The sequence below is a fragment of the Gopherus evgoodei genome, unplaced genomic scaffold (assembly GCF_007399415.2).
Source record: "Gopherus evgoodei ecotype Sinaloan lineage unplaced genomic scaffold, rGopEvg1_v1.p scaffold_43_arrow_ctg1, whole genome shotgun sequence".
Taxonomy (NCBI): Eukaryota; Metazoa; Chordata; order Testudines; family Testudinidae; genus Gopherus; species Gopherus evgoodei.
The window spans coordinates 862,071-884,709 of NW_022060064.1; the positions used below are offsets into that span (position 1 = coordinate 862,071).

A 22,639-nucleotide genomic window follows, 5' to 3' on the forward strand; every position below is an offset into this window, starting at 1 on the left:
CAATGAGTCCAACGGTCCAGGTTCCTCGGTGCCCAAGACTGATGGTAGCTAAAAATAGAGCTGAAAGGTCAGAGGATGCAAAGCAAACACCCTTAACACGGTGGTTTGCTGTTACAGGGCCTGAGCACGGCCATGAATATTCATTCTTGTGGCCAGCCTTCCACGTCCACATCTAACTTCCTCACCCTCACGATACTGGGGTGCACCTAGCCGATAGGTTGACATATGAATGCATATTGATGCCGTTTAACTCATTATCACGCGCACCGCACTCAGACAAGTCGGTGGTTTGACATCTGCCAACGATCCTATCCCTAAAACGTCCAAGCCCAGGGTCACTGTCAATGTTCCTGCCTGGCACTGAGAGCTCCCAGCTTCTGCTATTGAGCAAGCTATTCCTAGTTCCCCTAAATCTAAGGGTAACAGTCAGGCCATGTATCTATGCCAAGAGTCACAGGCCTACCACACTTATGCTAACGTGCTGCAGGTAATGTCTTACAGCTGATACAGGCCTGTAGGTGCCCCCTAGCCCTATAGGCTACAGTGTAACAGTCTGAACTTTGATTCTTTGATCCAGTGGGATCTCAACACACCTGAGCCTTTGCTTTCCCCCCCTTTCTATTATTATTTCGAAATGTTTGGCTTAACCATGATCGTCTACTTACCTTTATATTTCCACTTTCTCCCCATCATGCATGAGCACGATACAAACACCTCCCACAGCTGGAATTATAACACTGATGACAAGTATCAGCCATGTTAGTCTGTAGCCACAAAAACAACGAGGAGTTTGGTGGCACCTTAAAGACTAACAGATTTATTTGGGCATAAGTTTTTGTGGGTAAAATCCCACTTCTTCATATGCATGGAGTCACCTGAAGATGCATGCAGTCATGGCTTTTTACCCACGAAAGCTTATGTCCAAATATATCTGGTAGTCTTTAAGGTGCCACCAGACTTCTCGTTACTGAAGACAAGAAGATACAGAGGCATGTCCCCATGGTTTCTGACGTTCTCAAATGGCAGACGTAGAGCCCTGTAAATCTGTGGATGTCTGGGGTGGAGCTTGCGGTGGGTCAGGAAGTCTCTGGGGAGAAGTGGAGGATGGTTGGTGGTCCGGGGTTTGGCACAGCCCCACGTCACTGGTGCATGGCGACCTGTGGAGCTGTTAGCGAAGCCCTGCAAATCTGAGGACAATTTTTGCAGATTGTGGATACAAGTTTTGTATCTGTGCAGGGCTCTAGACACAAGGACAACTTCTATGGCTCATTCTCAGCTGCTGTTCCTTGCATCCCTCCCACTGTGTCTTTAATGACCTGCTGGAATTTGGGACATAAATCCTCTGACAATTGTGTTGACAATGTCATTAGAACACAATGTGACTGGAAATTAAACCATTTCCAGACAAGGGCCTGGTCCACAGTACAGCGTTAAATCGATTTAAACAGCGTTAAATTGAATTTAACGCTGTACCCGTCCACACTACAAGGCACTTTAAATCGATTTTAAGGGCTCTTAAAATCGATTTCTGTACTCCTCCCCAACAAGAGGAGTAACCGTAAAATCGATATTGCTATATCGATTTAGGGTTAGTGTGGACGGAAATCGAAGTTACTGGTCTCATTCTTTTACTGAGGTACCCAGAGTGCACCACTCCGGAAATCGATGGTAGCCCAGGACCATGGACGCACACCACCGAATTAATGTGCCCTAGTGTGGACGCGTAAAATTGATTTTATAAAACCAGTTTTATAAAACCGGTTTTAATAATTTCGATTTTATGCTGTAGTGTAGACGTGGCCAAGGAAAAAAAGGCAAACCATTGCATTGGCCGGGAATCGAACCCGGGTCAACTGCTTGGAAGGCAGCTATGCTCACCACTATACCACCAATGCATCTGGCAAAATGCATTCTCCCAGGTGTCACATGTACCAGCAAAATGACTCACACCTGCAAAGCTGGTGAGTAGGATGGATGGGAAGGAGGCAACCTGTCAGCTCTAAGCAGAGACAGGCTCCCCGAATGGCTGAAATGTGGAGCGGGAGGTACTACAGCCTGGGGGGAGGGGTCACCAGCCTTCCCACCTTCTCTCAAAGAAGGGAAATGAAGCTAAACCACTAGAATGACAAACCTTAGCAGAGGCAGCTCCTATTAAAGTAAACATTTGTGTGAGTTCCTGCTGTACACCGCAGGTTTTGTCGCTGCTGCTGATTCCAATCCTTGCAGGCTGCGGCGATGAGCCAGGTTGTCTGTCACCTTCTCTGGGTGTCTGGTACATGCAGCACCTCTCTCTCCTGGGGAAATAAAGTTTTTGTGCAGAATGACAAAAACTTTTCACTGAAAGGAGGGAAAAGAAATGGCCCTACAAAAGCACCAGGACATGAGAAAGGTAACAACAGGATTCCTCTAGGCCTGACTCTGGCCTGGTCCACACTACGCTGTTAAACCGATTTTAACAGCGTTAAATCGATTTAACGCTGCACCCGTCCACACTACACTGCTCTTTATATCGATTTAAAGGGCTCTTTAAATCGATTTCTGTACTCCTACAAAACGAGAGGAGTAACGCTAAAATCAATATTACTATATCGATTTAGGGTTAGTGTGGACGCAAATCGACGTTATTGGCCTCATTATTTTACAATAGCTACCCACAGTGCACCGCTCCAGAAATAGAAGCTAGCCTCGGACCATGGACGCACACCACTGAATTAATGTGCCTAGTTTGGACGCGCACAATCGACTTTATAATATCTGTTTTATAAAATCGGTTTAAGCTAATTCGAATTTATCCTGTAATGTAGAGGTACCCTCTGACAAGTGATTGATCTCCCCTGGCTTGTATTTGAAGAGCTGTTTAATTTTACCCTTGGTAACTTACAAGGCTGACCCAATTTTATCCATTGTGACGCTAGGGTTGAAGGATTAAATCATATTATGAAACAAATGTTTAAAACACCATCTGAACTGGAGCTTTCTGGTATGAAAGGCTGGTTTCCCCAATTCAGTTCAAAATGCTCGTCTAGAAACCTCCCCAGGATCCCTACACAGGGGAGTGGGAGTGAAAGGAGAAATCCTCAGCCCTGCCCTTCGCTCCAGGCTGAGTTTTCAGGGGCTGGGAGGGGGCAAACTGAGGTCTGTTACCACGCTGGCTGACAATAAAACAACTCTCTGCTCAGATCTAGCTTGTCGTAATGCCCCAGCCTTGTCTAATAATTCGCACTGAAGTTCAGCAAGCTGGGTCTGTAGTTCTTCTAGTCCATCCTTGCAGAGTTATCAACCAGACCTCGACAGTGCTACCAGAATGCAACCAAGTATCACAGGGGTGGCCGTCTTAGTCTGGATCTGTAAAAGCAGCAAAGAATCCTGTGGCACCTTATAGACTAACAGACGTTTTGGAGCATGAGCTGTCGTGGGTGAATACCCACTTCGTCAGATGCATGTAGTGGAAATTTCCAGGGGCAGGTATATATATGCAAGCAAGCTAGAGATAATGAGGTTAGTTCAATCAGGGAGGATGAGGCTCTCTTCTAGCAGTTGAGGTGTGAAAACCAAGGGAGGAGAAACTGGTTTTGTAGTTGGCAAGCCATTCACAGTCTTTGTTTAATCCTGAGCTGATGGTGTCAAATTTGCAGATGAACTGAAGCTCAGCAGTTTCTCTTTGAAGTCTGGTCCTGAAGTTTTTTTTGCTGCAGGATGGCCACCTTAAGGTCTGCTATAGTGTGGCCAGGGAGGTTGAAGTGTTCTCCTACAGGTTTTTGTATATTGCCATTCCTAATATCTGATTTGTGTCCGTTTATCCTTTTCCATAGCAACTGTCCAGTTTGGCCGATGTACATAGCAGAGGGGCATTGCTGGCATATGATGGCGTATATTACATTGGTGGACGTGCAGGTGAATGAGCCAGTGATGGTGTGGCTGATCTGGTTAGGTCCTGTGATGGTGTCGCTGGTGTACATATGTGGGCAGAGTTGGCATCGAGGTTTGTTGCATGGATTGGTTTCTGAGCTAGAGTTCCTATGGTGCGGTGTGCAGTTACGGGTGAGAATATGTTTCAGGTTGGCAGGTTGTCTGTGGGTGAGGACTGGCCTGCCACCCAAGGCCTGTGAAAGTGTGGGATCATTGTCCAGGATGGGTTGTAGATCCCTGATGAGGCGTTGGAGGGGTTTTAGCTGGGGACTGTATGTGATGACCAGTGGAGTCCTGTTGGTTTCTTTCTTGGGTTTGTCTTGCAATAGGAGGCCTCTGGGTACACGTCTGGCTCTGTTGATCTGTTTCCTTATTTCCTCATACAGGTATTGTAGTTTTGTAGAATGCAACCAGTCAACTAATGGGAGGCGCCTACAGACAGTATCCTGGTCATGACGCCAATTATGTAAATAGGGGAATGGTCCTGCTATTGTGGGGAACTTCCCGGGCTTCTGCATGACCCCGGTGGAATCGGATCAGGAAAGGATCTGAGTCCTGGCTTCAGTTCCCTCTACCTGGAGTTGTAAAAGACAACAGTCTGTAATCCACTAATGCCCCTTTGACTGGAGAGGCATTAACAGGCCACTTAACATGCAATGGTCTCTTATAATAGCTTAGGGTCTGGGTGACAATTGTATTTTTAATTCTATCTGTAAAATACCTTAATTCCTATGAAAATAAATGCAGTTCCAAATATTCTAATAGCCATGACCGAGTCAAATGTTAGCGAGTCCCGTACATGATTGTGTTCGACAAACATAAATGCCAAAATAATTAGAAAAATAAATTCCTGTTCTTAATAAAAGAGAAAGAAAACCCTTAATCACATATCTTAAAATTAAGGAAATACAGTTTTAGAAGAGTGAAAAACAATTGACTAAAATAAAGGAGATAATGGCAGTAACACAGGGTGTGCCTGTTAGAGAAAGCAAGCAGATTTTAAGCAGATTCTTTTTATTTTTATTTATCTCTACTAAAGATAAATGTACAAAGTACCCGTGTTAAAGAAGTGTTAAACAAGCTATAAGCCAATTAACAACCTCCAGTTTTTTTTTCTTTTCCCCTCTGTAACTGATGACATGCTAGATGGGGACTTCAATACCACCCTGGGTGCATGTAATCACCTTGGGATTGCACTTTGCTGGGGATCTGGCAAGGGGAAAAGCAGCTTCTGAGGATTAATTTAACACCATATTTTGTGTTTATTCATCGATTTTAAAGGCAGGTGCAATCTCTCCGAACATCTGCTCTGACCTGCTGCCTAACAGGCCAGAGAATTTTCCCCAGTGAGTCCTACATGGACCTCAACAATTTAAGGTTGAACGAGGACAGATCGCTCAGAAAGCCATCGTGTTGGGATGTAAAGATGTGAAATGCTACGGGGGGGGAAACTGGCCCGTATTTCAAGCTTAAATTCTGCAAGGTCTACATCTAAGCATAAAACTCAGCTCTGCCCTGGCTATGAATTAAGCCCAGGCTTGCTGGATGAGAGACAAGAATTCTCCCACTGAACCACAAGTGTGCAAAATATAAAAAGTGACCTGTGCACTATAGGCCGGACCCACTGCCAGAGCCCCTCTCTGCTCCAGGGCACAGGGGTGTGGCTGACACTCTCGGGAGCTCTCTGCGTCTGGACAGACTGGAATTCTCTGGGAATGAAGTCATTAATGATATAGAAATTAATGGGTTGAAGTTACATGTGCCTTTAAGGGACCGGAATAACGCTGAAGAGGTTAAAAGGTACGTCGCTGGGTGTGGTTCCCTCAAAAGTTGTGCTCTGGAGAGCCAAAGCAGGTGTGGGGATTGTGCTAGATGTGGTGTTTATGCGCATATATAAAATTTAATGAACTGCCATTTTTAAAACTACCCATGTCTGGGAATATAAGAAAAAGTTTTTGAAATTAGGTGCATCCTTCATAACCCACAAGATGACTGTCTCCAACAGGATATTATTATAGGGAGTATAGCTCAGTGGTAGAGCATTTGACTGCAGATCAAGAGGTCCCTGGTTCAAATCCAGGTGCTCCCTTAAAAGTCACTTTTTGAATGGAAATATATTTTCATATCCATCTCCAGTATGTTCAGGAATTCCACCGAAGGGGGATGCTTGAAATGAATTTGAACACGTAACATTTCCCTATGCAAATGTATAAAAACGTAGCAAACCCGTCCATCAGCTGAAATCAGTTCCAGTCCTCCCAGGCTCTGGTTTGTTTTCATTGATTAACAAAGGTAGAACATGAATGCATATTTGGCAGGGGCTTGGTCACCTTCGGCTGGGCTGTGCAGAAGAAAAAGAACCACATCCAGCTGGGGCAAGCAAAGGTACCTTGGTGCACCAGCACTTAGGTTCCTTCCAGGGCCGGCTCCGGGTGCTAGGGGCGGTACATACAGCTCTTTGGCGGCAATTTGGTGGTGGGTCCCTTGGTCCCTCTCGGAGGGAAGGACCTGCCTCCGAAGAACGAAGCAGCACGGTGGGGCTGCTGCCAAAGTGCCACCCATCATGGGTTTTTTTTTTTCCCCACCACTTAGGGCAGCAAAAACCCTAGAGCCGGCCCTGGCTCCTTCACACTCAGCCAGTTGGGAGCAGCTGGGCCCCCTGTACAAGGCACAAGTACAAGCCAGTGACTCTGAGCAGGAAAATAACCACCAAGAAACTGCCTGGATTCCCAGAAAGGCCACCGGGCCCAGGGCTAGGAATAGTCCTACGAAAACGGTGGCTGCAGCAGGGACAACAAAAGGCAGAGAAAAGCCCCCAAAAGGTCAAAGCTGCCAAGCCCCAGAAGATGGTCAAGAGCCAACCTAAAAGCCAGACAGGAGAGAATGAAGTTAAACCCAATCCCAAAGCCAGGGCTCAGAAAGTGGCTCCGAGAAAGAAGTGAAGCAATTTCCATGGCATTGGGTAGGTGGGATCCCTCTGTGAGGATGATAGGTTACAAAATGCTGGATTCAATGGGAGATGAGGCCATAAGAGGGGAAGGGGAAGGACGGTGCCACACAGGGTCATAATACTCAGACCCACGGTCTCACTGTCATGTCCCCTGTTTTTCCCACCACTAATACCCTAAGAGACCCTCCCTCACACACTGTCACACACAATCTTATCCCCTTGTGCCTATGGCCTGGTCCACACTACACAGTTAAATCGATTTAAACAGCGTTAATTCGATTTAACTCTGTATCCGTCCACACTACAAGGCACTTTAAATTGATTTTAAGGGCTCTTAAAATCGATTTCTGTACTCCTCCCCAATGAGAGGAGTAACCCTAAAATCGATATTACTATATCGATTTAGGGTTAGTGTGGACGGAAATCGAAGTTATTGGTCTCATTCCTTTAATGTAGCTACCCAGAGTGCACCGCTCCGGAAATCGATGGTAGCCTAGGACCATGGACGCACACCACCGAATTAATGTGCCCTAGTGTGGACGCATAAAATCGATTTTATAATATCAGTTTTATAAAACCGGTTTTAGTAATTTCGATTTTATGCTGTAGTGTAGACGTAGCCTAAGCCACCCCTACCCCTCACACTGCACTGGATACATCATCTCTGGACTCATCTCTGCATCTCCCCAGCCAGGCAGGAGAGAGGCTGAAGGACCACGGGACACAGGTAGGGGCTAGACGGGAATGGATGAGACACTTCTGCTGCCTCTTCTTAAAAGACACCTTAATCTCACCCTTGAAAAGTTCCAGCACTGGGTGGGTTCAAACCACAAACAGTTGGTGGCAAGAACCAGTTTAATCACAGAAAGATGTTACTCTTCCTGCAGACGTGAACGTGGATTTCTTGTAACTCATGCAACCCCTCCCTGCAAATCTCGCCATGAGACAAAGGCCTATAGGTAGGCACCAGTGGCTTAATGAGCAGTGCTGCATGGTGTGATGCTGAGGTTATGACTTCAGGCCTCCCCTAGAGCACCAGCTTTCTTTAAGGAAATGGTTTCTGCCATTCATCTACCCTGAGGAAAATACAATTCTTGCTCAAAAGACACCTAGTTCCCCTTCCTCTATAGCACGGGTGGGCAAACTACAGCCTGCAGGCCAGATCTGGCTGCCGCCCCCGCAGCTCCCATTGGCTGTGACCTGCAGCCAATGGGAGCTGTGGCAGAAGTGCCCGCGGACAGGACAGCGTGCAGAAACACCTGGCCGTGCCTCTGTGTAGGAGCCGGAGAAGGGACATGCAGGTGCTTCCAGGAGTCACTTGAGGTAAGCACTTCCTGCAGATTGCACCCCCCGTGCCTCACCCCCCTGCCCTGATCGCCCTCCAAACCCCTCAATCGCAGCCCAGAGCACCTTCCTGCACCCCAAACCTCTCAGCCCCACCCCAGAGCCTTCACCCCCTCCTGCCTCCTGACCCCAAATCTGTGAGCATTCATGGCATGCCACACAATTTCTATTCCCAGATGTGGCCCTCAGGCCAAAAAGTTCCCTCGCTCCTGCTGGAGCAGTGTCACAGCAACATTTTAAGTGTAAGCCCAGATCTGGCTTCAGTTACATTGTGGATGCTCTGGCACTAAGACAACAGCAATAACAACACACTAGGGCTTCCACGGTTGGCAGGATTCAAACCTATCTGGGGAAGGTCCCAATGAATTAGTAGCCCATTGCTTTAACCACTCAGCCACAACTGCCTGATGGTCAATCACATCACAATACTATGGTTCTGTTCTCACTGAATTATCACTTCAAATCGCTCAGACCAGCTTCCCCAGCACACTCACGGTTGTGCATGAGTGTAAGCGTGGCCATGGCTGAACAGAGACAATTCCTGCCCATTTCCCTTCCGGCTGGAGCGTGGTTAGAGTGTGTTTGTGTTAACAACATCGCTGTCGATTGCTGTTTCATTCCCCACTTTGACAATGCAGACCAATTTCCTGTTCAGATCTCCAGGGTATCATTCCAAGCGCCAGCGTCAGGATTTCTCTGGGGCACCTCTACCCCAGCCCTGATCCTCATCCTGCACTCCAAACCTCTGGATCCCAGTCTGGAGCATCCTCCTGCACCCCAAATTCCTCATCCCCACGCCAGAGCCTGCACCCCTTCCCACACCCCAACCCCCTGCCCCACCCTGATGCCCCTCCTGCCCTCCAAACCCCTGGATCCCAGCCCGGAGCACGCTCCTGCACCTCAAACCCCTTATCCCCAGCCCTACCCCAGAGCCTGCACCCCCAGTTGGAGCCCTCATCCCCCCCACACCATGCCCCAACCCTAATTTTGTGAGTATTCATGGCCCACCATACAGTTTATATTCCCAGATGTGGCCCTCAGGTCAAAAGATTGCCCACCCTTGCCTTAGGGCATTGGGCTACCATGTAGATGTTTCATTTCCTGCCTCAGTTTCACACAGAGACACTGATCCACGAACAAAAAAAACCTTCTTGTGTCCCTTGTCTGAGCCAGGGCATTCGATTCCATCGAAACCTTCTCTCCTGCAATGGCAGTGGTCAGGCAGAGGGGACATGGCCACCTTCAGCCCTGACAGTGCCCCCGAGAAATCCTGCCCCCGGCTTTTGGAATGATTTGCTGGAGATTTGAACAGGAAAGAGACGGTCTGAACTGTCAAAGTGGGGAAAGAACAGCAATCGACAGCGCTGTCGTTAACATAAACACGCTCTAATCATGCTCCAGCCGGAAGGGAAACGGGCAGGAATTGTCGCTATTCAGCCATGGACACGCTTACGCTCATGCACAGCTGTGGGTGTGCTGGGGCAGCTGCTCGGAGCAATCTGAAGTGATAATTCAGTGAGAACTAGTGTGTTGTTATTGTCTTAGTGCCTGAGCATCCACAGTATAAGTGGAGCCAAATCCGGTCTTGTTCTCAAGCGCTTACAGTTGTGACACTGCTACAGGGGTGGAGGAACCCTTTCGGCTTGAGGGCCACATCTGGGAATAGAAATTGTGTGGCAGGCCATGAATGCTCACAGACTGGGGGTTGGGGTGTGGGCAGTAGGGGGGCCCAGAAATGTGGGGGTTGGGAGGGGGATCAGGGGTGCAGGAGGGGTGTCGGCTCGGGCTGGGGGTGCAAGCTCTGGGTGGGGGATGAGGGATTTTGGGTGCAGGAGGGTGCTCTTGGCTGGGACCAAAGGGTTTGGAGGGTGGGAGGGGGATCAGGGCTGGGGCACAGGGGCAGGCTCAGGGATGCAGGCTCTGGGTGGTGCTAACCTCAGTTGGTTCCCAGAAGCAGCGGCATGTCCCTTCTCTGGCTCCTACATTGCCCCATCTGCCAACAGAAGCCGTGGAAGCAATGCTTGGGGTGGGGGAAGCATGCAGAGCAGAGTCTCCTGGCTGCCCCTACGCGTAGGAGCTGGAGAAGTCCATCCTCCTGCTTCTGAGACCCCCCCAACCCTGCTCCCAGCAGGAGCACTGGAGTGAGGCAAACCCCAGGCCCCGCTCCCCGGCGGGAGCTTGGAGGCCTGATTAAAACAGCTGGTGGGCTGGATCCAGCCCATGGACCATAGTATGCCCACCCCTATCCTAAGGAATGAGGGCGAAAGGCTCAGGCTGAGAAATGATTTAACAGGGGTTTGTATCAATGTATTGTCCTGATTAAAAACTATAGCTAAAGGGAAGCCATTGTTGTTAGTACTTGTACCTGTGTAGGGACACCCCACTGGGTGTCAAGTCCATTGTCTGAACCAGGAGTAGGCGATTATTTTTATCAAGATCCAAAATTGTTGGTCATGGTCAGGGCCGTCCCTAGACATTTTGGTGCCCTACGCAACTCCCGACCCCCGCAGAGGGGCAGGAGCGGGCTTGCAGGGCGGGGGGGACGACCGCCCCCCAGCACAATCCAGCAGAACAGAGCAGGTTGGGCTGGGTCGCGTCACTTCCTGCCGCCTGGTGATTGCAGGACGGGCTGACCCCACACTCACGGGGCAGCGGGAAGTGGAATGACCTGGCCCCAGCCCACTTTGCTCTGCTCCCCTGGCTCCCAGCCTCAGGACTTGGGGGGCAGGGGAGAACTGCCCCCCAGCATTCACTGGCGGCGTGACTGGTAGCCAGCAACGCAGAGCGGGCTGGGGCTGGTTCGCTCCACTTCCCACCGCACGGTGAGTGCGGGGTGTGTCCGACCCCCTGCTGCAGTCCCCCCGGATGCAGCTCAGGGAAAGGGGTCGAGTGGGGGTGGGGCTGAGGTGGAGCAGAGTTGAGGGCTTTGGAGAAGAGGCGGGGTGGGGGTGGGGCTGGAGTTTTGGGGGGCAGCTTTCCTGGCCAGCTCAGCTGGCTCAGGGATCAGGCTGGCTGCTGGAGCAGCACCCAAATTTCCTGGTGCCCTACGCAGCTGCGTCGTTTGCGTATGGGTAAGATCGGCCCTGGTCATGGTATAGTCAAGTTGCAGTGAGGGAGATCTAGGTTGGATATTAGGAAACACTATTTCACTAGGAAGTGATGAAGCACTGGAATGGGTTCCCCAGGGAGATGGTGGTTTTTAAGGCCCAGCTTGACAAAGCCCTGGCTGGGATGCTTTAGTTGGGGATTGGTCCTGCTTTGAGCAGGGGGTTGGACTAGATACCTCCTGAGGTCTCTTCAAACCCTGATCTTCTCTGTCTATGATTCTAAGGTCCCGACTCCAGAGAAAATAATACACTGCTGATAATAAGATGTATATAAAAAGATTTTGCAGTCCCTATGGGCATAATCATAGATCATAGATTATTAGGGTTGGAAGGGACCTCAGGAGATCATCATAACTATGATTGCGTTGTGTTTCATTCCTTGTATCTGGCACCACCACCTTTCCCTTTAGCCTTGGCGTTTACCAAGGGTAAAACTAAACAGCTCCTCAGATACAAGGGAGTGTTGGTGTTCATTCCTGCGAGCTACACAGGGGTTTGATGTTGCCCCTTTCAATCCTCCTGCTCTGCTGGGATAAGGAACATTTCAGGTTGTCATTGAACTGAAGGAGGGAGATGATTTTCTGACTGGGAGGCAGCCTCGTCTTAAAGTTGTATGCCTGTCAGACAGCCCTGGTTCCCGGGTCTCTCCTGAGGGAAGAAAGTTTCTATGTAAAATACCAACACTTTTAAGGGAGAGGAGGGAAAGGCGATGGCCACATGATGGGGCCAGCCTGAAACACAACATCTTATGTGGGATGTCTTTGAACATTGACTGATCTCCAGTCCCTTCTATCTGAAGCGATGTTTAGTTTTACCCTTGGAAAACTACAAGGCTGAAGCAATTTTATGGGCGGTGACACTAGGATTGAAGGATTTTTTTAATGCTATAATTGTAAAAAAAAACCCCAAATCCAGTTAGTTTAAACTTGAGCTGCCTGTTATTAAAGGTTGGTTTCCCCAGGTCAGTTCCAAAATTCCTTCTAGAAACATCCTGGGTTCCCTCGTGTCTCAGTGGGAACTAAAGGGTATCGTCCAGGGCTGCCCTTCGCTCCAGGTGGATTTTCCAGGAGAGGGGGTGGAACGGACTTGTCTGTTGAGAAGGGAGCCAGGCCAGTTCTGGCGGAAGAGGAATTCCCAGCATCTTCCCAGCCCCACCCGGGCTCCTGCCTCTGCTCCCCAAGCTTGTTTGACTCTAGAGCGTACAAGGGGGGAGCAGCTGAGGCCAGCAGACAGCCTGGGCTGGGCAGATGCTAGGAGCAGAGCACCAGGGCCCTATACTGGCTCCCTCCTCAGCACCAAACAATCAGTCCCCGCCCCTGCGACAGCAGCCTGGAGCTAAAGGCAGTTACAATTTTCTTTAGAATATAAAAGAATTCATAAGTAACCGGGCAGCAATGATTGGAACTCTTTTCTCCTAAAAGCAGCAAAGAATCCTGTGGCACCTTATAGACTAACAGACGTTTTGGAGCATGAGCTTTCGTGGGTGAATACCCACTTCTTCAGATGCATGTCTTTTCTCCTAGTGTTCCCTGCTATAGAAAGAACCAGGTTTTTGGCTTTTCATGATATGGGAGTCAGATTCGTTCACTATCCACAGGTGACACATGGGGCTGTCACGTGCCCTGCCCCGCCAGTAACAGGAGGTACGAGTCATCTCTGCTGGGAGAGGCAGCTTGTCCCCCACTGTCACATTCTTGTCCTGACTCCCCGGCAGATGACCACTCTCCCTGCCCTGCCCCTAGAGGGAGGGGAAACCTTTTACCCATGTCTCCAGCTCCCTTCCTTCCTCAGCAGATGATCTCTAGGTTGTGTTAAAAACACGGCATGGCAGTTCCGGCCAGCGGGTGGTTGGAGCTGGCCGTGCTACAGGAACTCTAGGAAATGACAGAAAAAAATGTCCTGGTGCCTTTTCTGTCGGGGATTCTGTGGGCAAGAGGAAAAGGCCAGTGTCTCACCAAGAGCCAGCCGCACGATGGGTCGGTGCTGGGTGTGCAGTGAGCACAAAGCTGCGTTTGGGGTTTGACGGGTTTAAAGGATGCCCGGCCAAAGGGAATTTTCATTGTTCTTGTTCAAAGAGTTTAAGCCTGGAATCGGCTTTGCTAGCTGGCTAATATCTAGCTGGCAGTCCGGGTCTATCCTCTTTATATGAATTAAATACTCCTGGGGGAATTCTGCACCACTGCACCATGCAGAATTTTGCAGAATTCCCTATCTTCCCCCACAGAATTTCTGGCCACCATTTGGGGCTGCTGGACTCTGCAGAGCCTGGCTCGTAGGGCCTGGGAGACCCTGCCAGCTCTAGCAAAGAGTGGGGAAGGACAGGGCTGCACCACACCACATCCCCTGATAGGACAGCAAAGAAGTTGGGGAGAGTAAAGACTCTGGGGATGCTGGTGTTTGGGCCGGGGGCTGCCCCATAGCTGGGCTCTGTGAGGAGAGGGGTTCTGGTGTCTGGCCCACAGCTGGACTCTGCAGCGAGTGGGTGCTGGTGTCTGGCCGGGGGCTATCCCACAGCTGGGCTTTGGGGGATGGGAGTGCAGGGCTCTGGGGGCCCCACACAACCCTCTCCAACTGGAACGGGGTTGTTGTAGGGATTTCTTTAACTCTCCACTCCTGGAGGAATCATTTTTGCTGTTGTCTATGTTGTCGAAAGGTATTTTGAAATAAATTGCCAAAATAATTGAAACTGGAGTGATTATATTGTGTTATTTTGACAAATAAAATATGCAGAATTTTAAAATATTGTGCACAGAACTTTTATTTTTTGGCACAGAATTCCCCTAAGAGTAATTAAAGGGCAAAAAAACCTCATTAATGCAGAGTTAAGGTTACCCAGTGGAATGTTGTCTGCCTTCAGAACCTCAGCTTCCACAAAACTCACGTCTGAAAACTAGGAAATTCAAAGTTAAGGTTGCCCACACAACCTTAACTCTGCCCTCTTTCAGTCATTCCCCAGTGTTCCCCCAAAACACAAACATCTTCACTCTGCCAACACCACAGTGGCTGAAAGGCACAATCTCTTCACCTCTGCGTACAACCCTTCAAACCAGACCCCCAGCTTCAGCTGGGCCTGAGCAGACACAACCCCAAGCCAGGGCAAGCCAGATGGTGAAAGCAGTGAAAGCAGAGAAATTCAGAACCAATCCATCTGTACTTACAGATAAACCTCCATTCCACCAAACTTCATGAGGCAGACACTGCCCCAGTCCATCTCTCCCCTCCCAAATCCCTACTCTTAAAAGCCTACGTAGGGGAACTCATTTTCCCAGAGCAGGTTCCATCGGATGACTCAAACACCAGGGGAGCAGATCCCCCCGTCACTTTCTCCTCTGATCCATTCAAACCGGCTTCACTTCATATTATTAGGGAGTCATGTTATTGACAACAACAACAATTAGCATGGTCGTAATAGAGGGAAACTGCCGAGTTTCTCATGTGCAAAGGATCCCAGCTCATCAGAAAAATGTCCAGAAGTGGGTCTGTCAATAGACAGAAACTGGGATTTAAACTCGGAATGATCGCACTGTGGTTGGGACCCATGGAAATTCCCCATCCAGGTCTGGGACACTCATCTCCAGCCCTAATGAGTCGGATTTAGGATCAATCTGCTACGAAGTGCAGAGACTTTGTGGGAGGTGGAGGGGTAGAACAGAGGTGGATAAACTCCATTGTGGCTTACGTGAGGGACTGAGGCGTCTGTGCCAGGTTACTGTTTGCAACACAGTCCTTTCCACTAGGCTCTGCTTGGCTCAGTGACTCCCCTGCAGCCTCAGTCTGCTTGGGAAGGGAAGGTCTGGGCACAGACGCACCACCCTCCTGGGCTGGAGTGAGCAGGCCTAGTGACGGCAATGGGGAAAGAGGTAATCCTGCCGACTCACCCTATTTCCTTCCGGTGTCGCAGAGGCTGAAATGATACATTTGTCCCACTCCGGCTCCTCCTCTTCGTCATATTGAAACAGATTTTAAATGAGGAAAATGGGGAAAAAAACAAACAACCCACTGCCCTGGACCAGCGTGAGAACAACCGGGAATGAGACAATCTGTCGCCAAAGGGGGAACTTGGTGACTCTAACAATCGTTCTGCTAGTGCGGTGAGGGTATAAATGTGCCGCTCAGGGCTTGTCTAGAGTATGAAAATTGGTGTTGATTAGGACAGGACAAAGGGGAAGGTGCTAGCTAACCCCGACCCTTGTGCCTGGGCTATGTCAGCACTGCAAATCTAGCAGGGTGTTTACATTAGGATAGCTACCTCCAGCAGGCTGGAAAATCCTACAGGAGGCAAAGCCCAGGTCGATTTTCGCTCAGTTTAGCTGCTTGAAGTCGCCCCTACTTCCCACCCTGATGGACACTCCCGGCAGGAGGGACACACACTCCCATGAGTCACAGGAGAGAAGAGTTGATAGAAAGGACCACGAGATTCAACCCTGAGGACAATCCCCGAAGGAAAAGCAGGCAAGTCACCTGGGGGGGGGGCTGAGAGAACAGGGTGATGCAAATGGTGCAAATAGCCCTAAAAAGTCCCTTTGTGGGAATTCGCAAATGGCTTTAAAACCATCTTTTCTCTGCCCTGCACAAAATGTTTATGGCGTGTCTCTAGCCTGTGAAATCACTGATGTCTATAAGGTGTGAGCTCCGGCTGAAACTTTTCCTGCATTCACAGGCTGCTCTCGTGTGTGGATCATCTGATGATTAATAAGGTCTGATTTAAAAGTGAAGCTTTTCCCGCACTCAAAGCATTCATATGGTCTCTCTCCCGGGTAGATCCCTTGATGTCTAATAAGAGATGAGCTCTCGGTAAAGTGTTTCCCGCACTCACAGCACTCGTAGGGTTTCTCTCCTGTGTGGATCCTCCGATGTTTAATAAGGCCTGAGCTCTGAGTGAACTGTTTCCCACACTCACAGCATGTGTAGGGTTTCTCTCCTGTGTGGATTCTCTGGTGATTAACAAGGCCTGAAGCGCTGAGTGAACTTTTTCCCACACTCACAGCACTCATAGGGTCTCCCTCCTGTGTGGCCTGTCTGATGTTTAATAACGTCTGATTTCTCACTGAACTGTTTCCCCCACTCAGAGCAGGTATAGGGGCGCTCTCCTCTGTGGATTCTCTGGTGATAAATAAGGCCTGAGTGCTGAGTGAACTTTTTCCCGCACTCACAGCACTCATAAGGACTCTGCTGCGTGTGGCCTCTCTGATGTGCGCTAAGGTTGGATTTCTGACTGAACTGTCTCCCGCACTCAGAGCACTCATAGGGGCGCTCTCCCGTGTGGACCCTCTGATGTTTATTAACATCTGATTGGAAAGCAAAGCTTTTCCCGCACTCGCAGCACTTATACGGTCTCTCTCCCTGTGTGGATCCTCTGATGTCTAATAAGGGATGAGCTCCGCGTGAAGCTTTTTCCGCATTCGCAGCACTCGTAGGGTCTCTCCGTCTGTGTGGCTTGTCTGATGTTTAGTAAGGTTTGATTGCTCACTGAACTGTTTCCCGCACTCACAACATTCATAGGGTCTCTCTCCCGTGTGGCTTGTCTGATGTCTGATAAATGTTGATTTCTCAATGAATTGTTTCCCGCACTCAGAGCATTCGTAGGGGCGCGCGCCTGTGTGGATCTTCTCATGTTTAAATAGGGCGGAGCTCTGAGCGAATGTTTGCCCACACTCACAGCATTCATAGGGTCTATCTCCAGTGTGGATCCTCTGATGTCTAGTAAGGGTAGACCTCCGCGTGAAGCTTTTCCCGCACTCAAAGCACTCATAGGGTCTGTCTCCAGTATGGATTCTTTGATGTCTAATAAGGGTAGAGCCCCAGCGTGAACCTTTTCCCGCACTTCGTAGCACTCGTAGGGTCTCTCTCTTGTGTGGCTTGTCTGATGTGTGATAAGGTTTGATTTCTCACTGAACTGTTTCCCACACTCACAGCATTTGTAGGGATGCTCTCCCGTGTGGATCCGCTGATGTCTAACGAGGGTGGAGTTCAGAGTGAAGTGTTTCCCACACTCAGAGCATGTGTTTTCTCTCTCTCCTGCGGGTATTCTCTGCTGGGCTGTGATTTCCTTGGCGTTCTGGTGAGTCCCCTGACAACTAGTGGATTTGCCCACTTTCTCCAAGGGCTGGTTTCCCTGCTCCCTCTCTGGCCTAGTGCTGACACTCACAGGCTTTTCCCTGCACACGACTGCCTGGACACATTCCCTTGGGATCCTTGTGATAATCCCCCATGTGCTTCCACTTGCTCAGCATCTTCCTGCTGAGGACTCAGCTCCTCGTTCTCACTCACCATCCCAGCACCTGCTAGGATAGAGAGAGAAACCTCAGAAACAGGGGCAGAAAATGGGGAAATCAAACCAAAATTAGAGCTGGAGAGACAGAAAAAAAACAACCTGGTAGTGAATTCTCCTAAACCCTTCTCCACAGCGGCGAGAAGAGGGGATGTGGAGACAGAATTGTATCCGTCAGGGATGGCGCTGCTGCCGGGTCTCAGACAGGATCCATAGGAAGCCATAAGCCACAGCTGCCCATAGGATACAAGGCCTCCTGGGGATCCTCCTGGTCTCCAAGAGCTCCCAAGGCCTTTTAGGGAGTCGCAGGTATTTCTTTCAGCCATGGAGCATTTTTTAATTGGTTTAATGATCCCTCACCTGTGCAGGCAGCTCTCTGGGTCTCTCCTTCCTCAGAGCCCTGGAGATCCAGGACCCACGGCTCCTCCCCTCGTTCCAGCTGGGAGATCACATCAGGTTTGGAAATGGGAAACCCTGCACAGGGGATAGAAAACATGGGAGATCAGGGGAGTTCATGGGACATTTTTCGCAAAGAAAAGTTTATCAGTTTTAACCCAGACCACTGTAAAGCTGTCAAATCCTGAGGGCAGCTCCCCAGGTGCTCCAAGGTGCAGGACATTCTGCGTATGAGGGATTTAACTATCCCCATCTCTGCTGGGAACACACACAGCCAGACACTCCCATGACATTGAGGTACAAAGGGTCAAGCAGCTCGCAGGCTAAATGACCCAAATTCAACTTTCAGAGACATGCTAGAAAAGTATGTAAATAGTAATTAGGGCTATTCCTTATAAATAGCTAATGTAGCCATGTGCCAGAGACTAGAGCTCTGAAATGCAAACCGATATTGTGAGAGAATTAGAGGTAAATACTAATTCTGTGTGTTTACTTATAACTTGTTAGATGTTAACCATGTAAACAGACGGTTCCTGTCTGTCACTATATCGAATGATTCAGAGATCAAAAGGGAATATTAACATTTAGATGAAACTTGGGTGTAATAATGCCATCGTCTATATTTCTCTTTGAAGTTTGTAGTAAATGGTCTATGAACTGCTCAATGGAGAATACCTTAGGCTGATGAATGCAACTAGTTACCTGTGTATCCATAGGAAATAGGGGGGTTTATTTCAAGCCACAGTGCTGCACCCAAGGAATGCCGGCTCTCAAGAGGCTGCCAGAGAGCCATAAAAAGAACTCGTGGGCCCTGACTCGGTTATCTCAGATCTGCTTAAGCTTCGTCAGGGGAAGTTTGAGTCACAAGGCCGAGGTTCCCTGCTCCTGTCTGGGTTACCCCAATATTGGGCATTGGACTGTGACCTATGGAACTAATTCTGGAAGAAATATTTACAACTTTGACACTCACCATCTCTACTATGAAACTGACATAAAAACTTCGACTCATATCTGCATGGATCATGGTCTTTTAACCAATATTCACTGTCTTTTCTTTTTCATAAATCGTAGTTTAGTTAATAAGAATTGGCAGTAAGCGTAGATTTGGGTAAGATCTGAACTATTCACTGACCTGGTGGGTAAGTGGCCGATCCTTTGAGATTGGTAGAACTTTGTAGGATGAACAATATTTTAAGTAATCCTAATCATATTTAATTTGGCTGTCTGGGCAGGAGTCCAAGGCTGCATTGTTCCAAGGGAACTGTGTTATTGAGTTCTGGGTAAGCAGGACGGTATTGTAGACGCTGTTTTGTTGCTGAATTGATTAATCTCATTATTAGAAATAACCACCAGTTTGGGGGATCATCTGCCCCATTCATTGCAGTTTGCCCTGACTGAGCAATGTCAGTGTGACACCCCCCAGCACCACTTCCAGTCACAGCTCCTCATCAAAGGGGCTCCCAAAACACAAACACAGTAACCCCATGCCCCAGACAGTAAAGGCTCCAGCCAGAGGGGAAGTCACCTTGGACTTGCTCCGTAATCACAGAGAGACACCCAGACGTATGGAGAGTTGTAGGAAGGCTGGGACCGGTGAGCATGGACTGGTGGGATTCAGTGCAGTAAGGGATAGGACGGACCGGGGGTGTAGACATTACTACAGCAATGTAAAGGGGTCTCCCATTGGCATAGGTCATCCACGTCCCTGAGTGGCAGTAGCTAGACTGATGGGAGCATTATTTTCTGTTTAAAGATCAATTATTCTAACTACACTAAAAGCCACATTTATTCAAATTGTCTTGATATTTTCTGGGATTTATGGACATTCCAGGAAGGGTTATTGGTCCAAATACAGAGTGATTTGATCACGAGGTCCCTGAGAAACAGCCCTGCCACCAGAGGCAGCTTTTTAGATCTTGCTCTTTTAACATTTTACTGCACACAGCTGGGGCCGAAACTATTACTGTTCTCCTTGTTCCCTGACAGATCTCAGTCACTTGGCATTTATCTGTTAGTACACAGCACCCACTGCCGCTTTGGGAAACTAGGGCTGAAAAAGTCAATACCTGCAGAATTTGGAATTCCAGAGCAGCACAAGCCAAACTGGTGAGCCCCGGACACTGACATGCAGACGGGCGGCAAGGCTGAGTTCCTGTTAATGGCTAGAGAGTTTCCCACACTCTGTCGTCACAGGAAAGGGTTGGCTCACGGGATGTGCTGTGGCCACTGAACCTAAACTACCCTCATGAATTTGAGACTGAACCCTACCTCTGATAGCTTTCAGACAATGCCTGCCACTTTTTTTTCTTGCATTGGGCAGCAGTTCCTCTTGGAAGTTTTGCCCTCTGATACCAACATGTTTGGGTTAAAAGTAATAGTTTAAAGTGCTCTGAAATCCACGTGCAGACCCTTGCCTGGTCTGCAGTTCAAAGTTTTGCCAGCATAGTTGTGTCAGTTAGGGGTGTGAAACATCACACCACTATGTGCAGGTTGAATTTTGTTATGTGCAGCACCAATCTTGAGGTATGCGTGGATGCGCAGTGCAAACGAAAACCCTAGATAGAATATATGTTCTTAAACACTTCACAGGAAGAAGAAAAAATATGGAAACAAGGGATAATTAACAAGTTGCACTGCCTAACATGTTTATTTAATGTGAAATCAAATACAAAGAAAATGAACACTGCCCTGGGAGGAAATGTATTTTATCATCCTTTCTAACAACGCAAGCGAGTAAACACACCAAAATGTGGCATACTGAAAACAGCTACAGAAATAAAACAAAGCCATGGCCATTAAGTAAAAGCATAAAAAAATAATGCACCAGAGGCCAGGGCTGGATTAACTTTTTGTGGGCCCGGTGCCAAACGTATTTGTGGGCCATCTGGGGAATGATTGTAAAAGGGGCTGGGGGTAAAAGCACAGTGGGGCGGGAGCTAGGGTTGGTCTCTGGAGCAAGGGTGGGGTCAGGGGAAAACTGCAGCAGGGCTGGGGAGGGGGTAACCAGGATCCCCCCCTGCCCCTGCCCAGGTAGAGTGGGTCCGTACCTGGTTCTAGTATCAGAGGGGTAGCCTGTGTTAGTCTGGATCTGTAAAAGCAGCAAAGGATCTAACCTCTATATCTCTAGCTTGCTTGCATATATATACCTGCCCCTGGAAATTTCCACTACATGCATCTGACGAAGTGGGTATTCACCCACGAAAGCTCATGCTTCAAAACGTCTGTTAATCTATAAGGTGCCACAGGACTCTTTGCTACTTTTACCGATGCAGACTAACACGGCTACCCCTCTGATACTATCCCTTGTATACATTTCATTAAAATGAATAAATAAAATGACCAGCACATCTAACTAAACCTAAACCATTAGTAACCCCCTCCAGCTAACTCTGGGGCACCCAGTACAATGATCTCGTTCAGGTCAGAGCAGAAATCACTCAGTTAACAATTCTCCTGCTTTAGAATCAAATCATCAGTTCAGCCAAATCTTCAGAATTATACAGCAGAAAATCAGCCCTTATAAATCCTGAAACAGGTACCCAAGGAGGCAGCTGTCCATTTAGTTAATTCCAGTCAGAGAACTTCACCCAGGCCCTGCCATCCACACTCAGCTGCTTGAAGATATCAACCCTAACACCAATTTATTGTTCACATTAAAGCCACAAGTTCAGAGCTTCCACCTTAGATGTCCCCAGGGTGTGGCTAACCTTTTCCCGGCAGCTTCCACAGATAAAAACCTTAATACACAGGTTTTTAACAGTATGTATCCGACAGCTCAGCTTTGACCACTTTCACAGACCGAGAAGCACATGTTCCATCACTTTGTAGGGCAGCATTTTAGGGCTATTTAGGTTTGGGAATTATTCCTTTTAGCTCCTTCCCTGCAGGGATGTGACAGGTTTCACACACACGTCCACGCACTGAGCCCCACTGTCCCACTGGAGTAGAATAGGAAGGCTGGGATGGCTCCCAGCTGACAAAAACAAAGTCTGAAAAATAGAAAAAGTACCAATCGGATATTGAAATTGACGTGCGATTCCAACGCTGCAGCTCTTTGGACTCCTGTGGAGTAGGAAGCAGAGCCGCAGTCAAGGAGCCAGGCGATGGGGTCGCCGGCTCGGTACTCGTTTGCAAGCTCTATCAGGTACGAGGAGACAGGTCAAGGCTGGCACGGCCTGGTATTGATGTTACAACTTCCTTCCCCAGAGGGGATCAGTCTGGGAGTCCTGGAATGTCCGTCTTTCTGGTGCAAAAGGGCTTCCACCTTAACCTTGGTCTTCATGGTTGAGCATTCTAGCTCACCACGCATTGCAGTCACTTGCCTGAAGTCTACAGGCAAATGAGGAGTGAGGGACGCCTTGGTTACGGACAGTGTGGCCTGATCCATTTCACACGAGGCAGACTTTGGGCTATCGTCCGTTTGGAAGAGTCCCAGCAGTTTTCTTAAAACATCGATGGCTGTGAACCCCATGCACTCTGGAGGTTTGAAGCCCAAAGATCTCCAAAATAAAAGAAATCCAAAGACCACTAGGGGAAGGTTTCCATACCCTGGCTTGAGGGTTAAAAGGATGAACTGTGACCATGAGCTTCCTCTAAAAAGGAAGAGGGGTTTCAGCTCCTATAAAAATAACAGAAAAGCTACCTATTAGCTCAGGTAAAAGA

At 48.7% G+C, this 22,639-nt stretch overlaps 2 protein-coding genes and 2 non-coding genes across 4 annotated transcripts; 1 reads left to right on the top strand and 3 right to left on the bottom strand.

Annotated features, from left to right (window-relative positions):
- Positions 1-1,823: 1,823 nt before the first annotated feature.
- Positions 1,824-1,895, bottom strand: TRNAG-UCC. The gene has a single exon. It is a non-coding gene; the product is annotated as a tRNA-Gly (tRNA).
- A 4,031-nt stretch (positions 1,896-5,926) lies between these two features.
- TRNAC-GCA lies at positions 5,927-5,998 on the top strand. The gene has a single exon. It is a non-coding gene; the product is annotated as a tRNA-Cys (tRNA).
- Positions 5,999-14,792: 8,794 nt separating this feature from the next.
- On the bottom strand, positions 14,793-16,741 carry LOC115642661 (zinc finger protein 586-like). Its single transcript, XM_030546366.1, has one exon. It carries the CDS (start codon positions 16,596-16,598, stop codon positions 15,927-15,929), a length of 672 nt encoding a protein of 223 aa, XP_030402226.1. The 5' UTR covers positions 16,599-16,741; the 3' UTR covers positions 14,793-15,926.
- On the bottom strand, positions 16,674-17,180 carry LOC115642603 (zinc finger protein 3-like; the record flags this gene model as incomplete). Its single annotated transcript, XM_030546245.1, has 1 exon — positions 16,674-17,180. A coding segment is annotated over one exon (507 nt), but the record flags the coding sequence as incomplete, so codon positions are not given.
- Between the last annotated feature and the right edge of the window lie 5,459 nt (positions 17,181-22,639).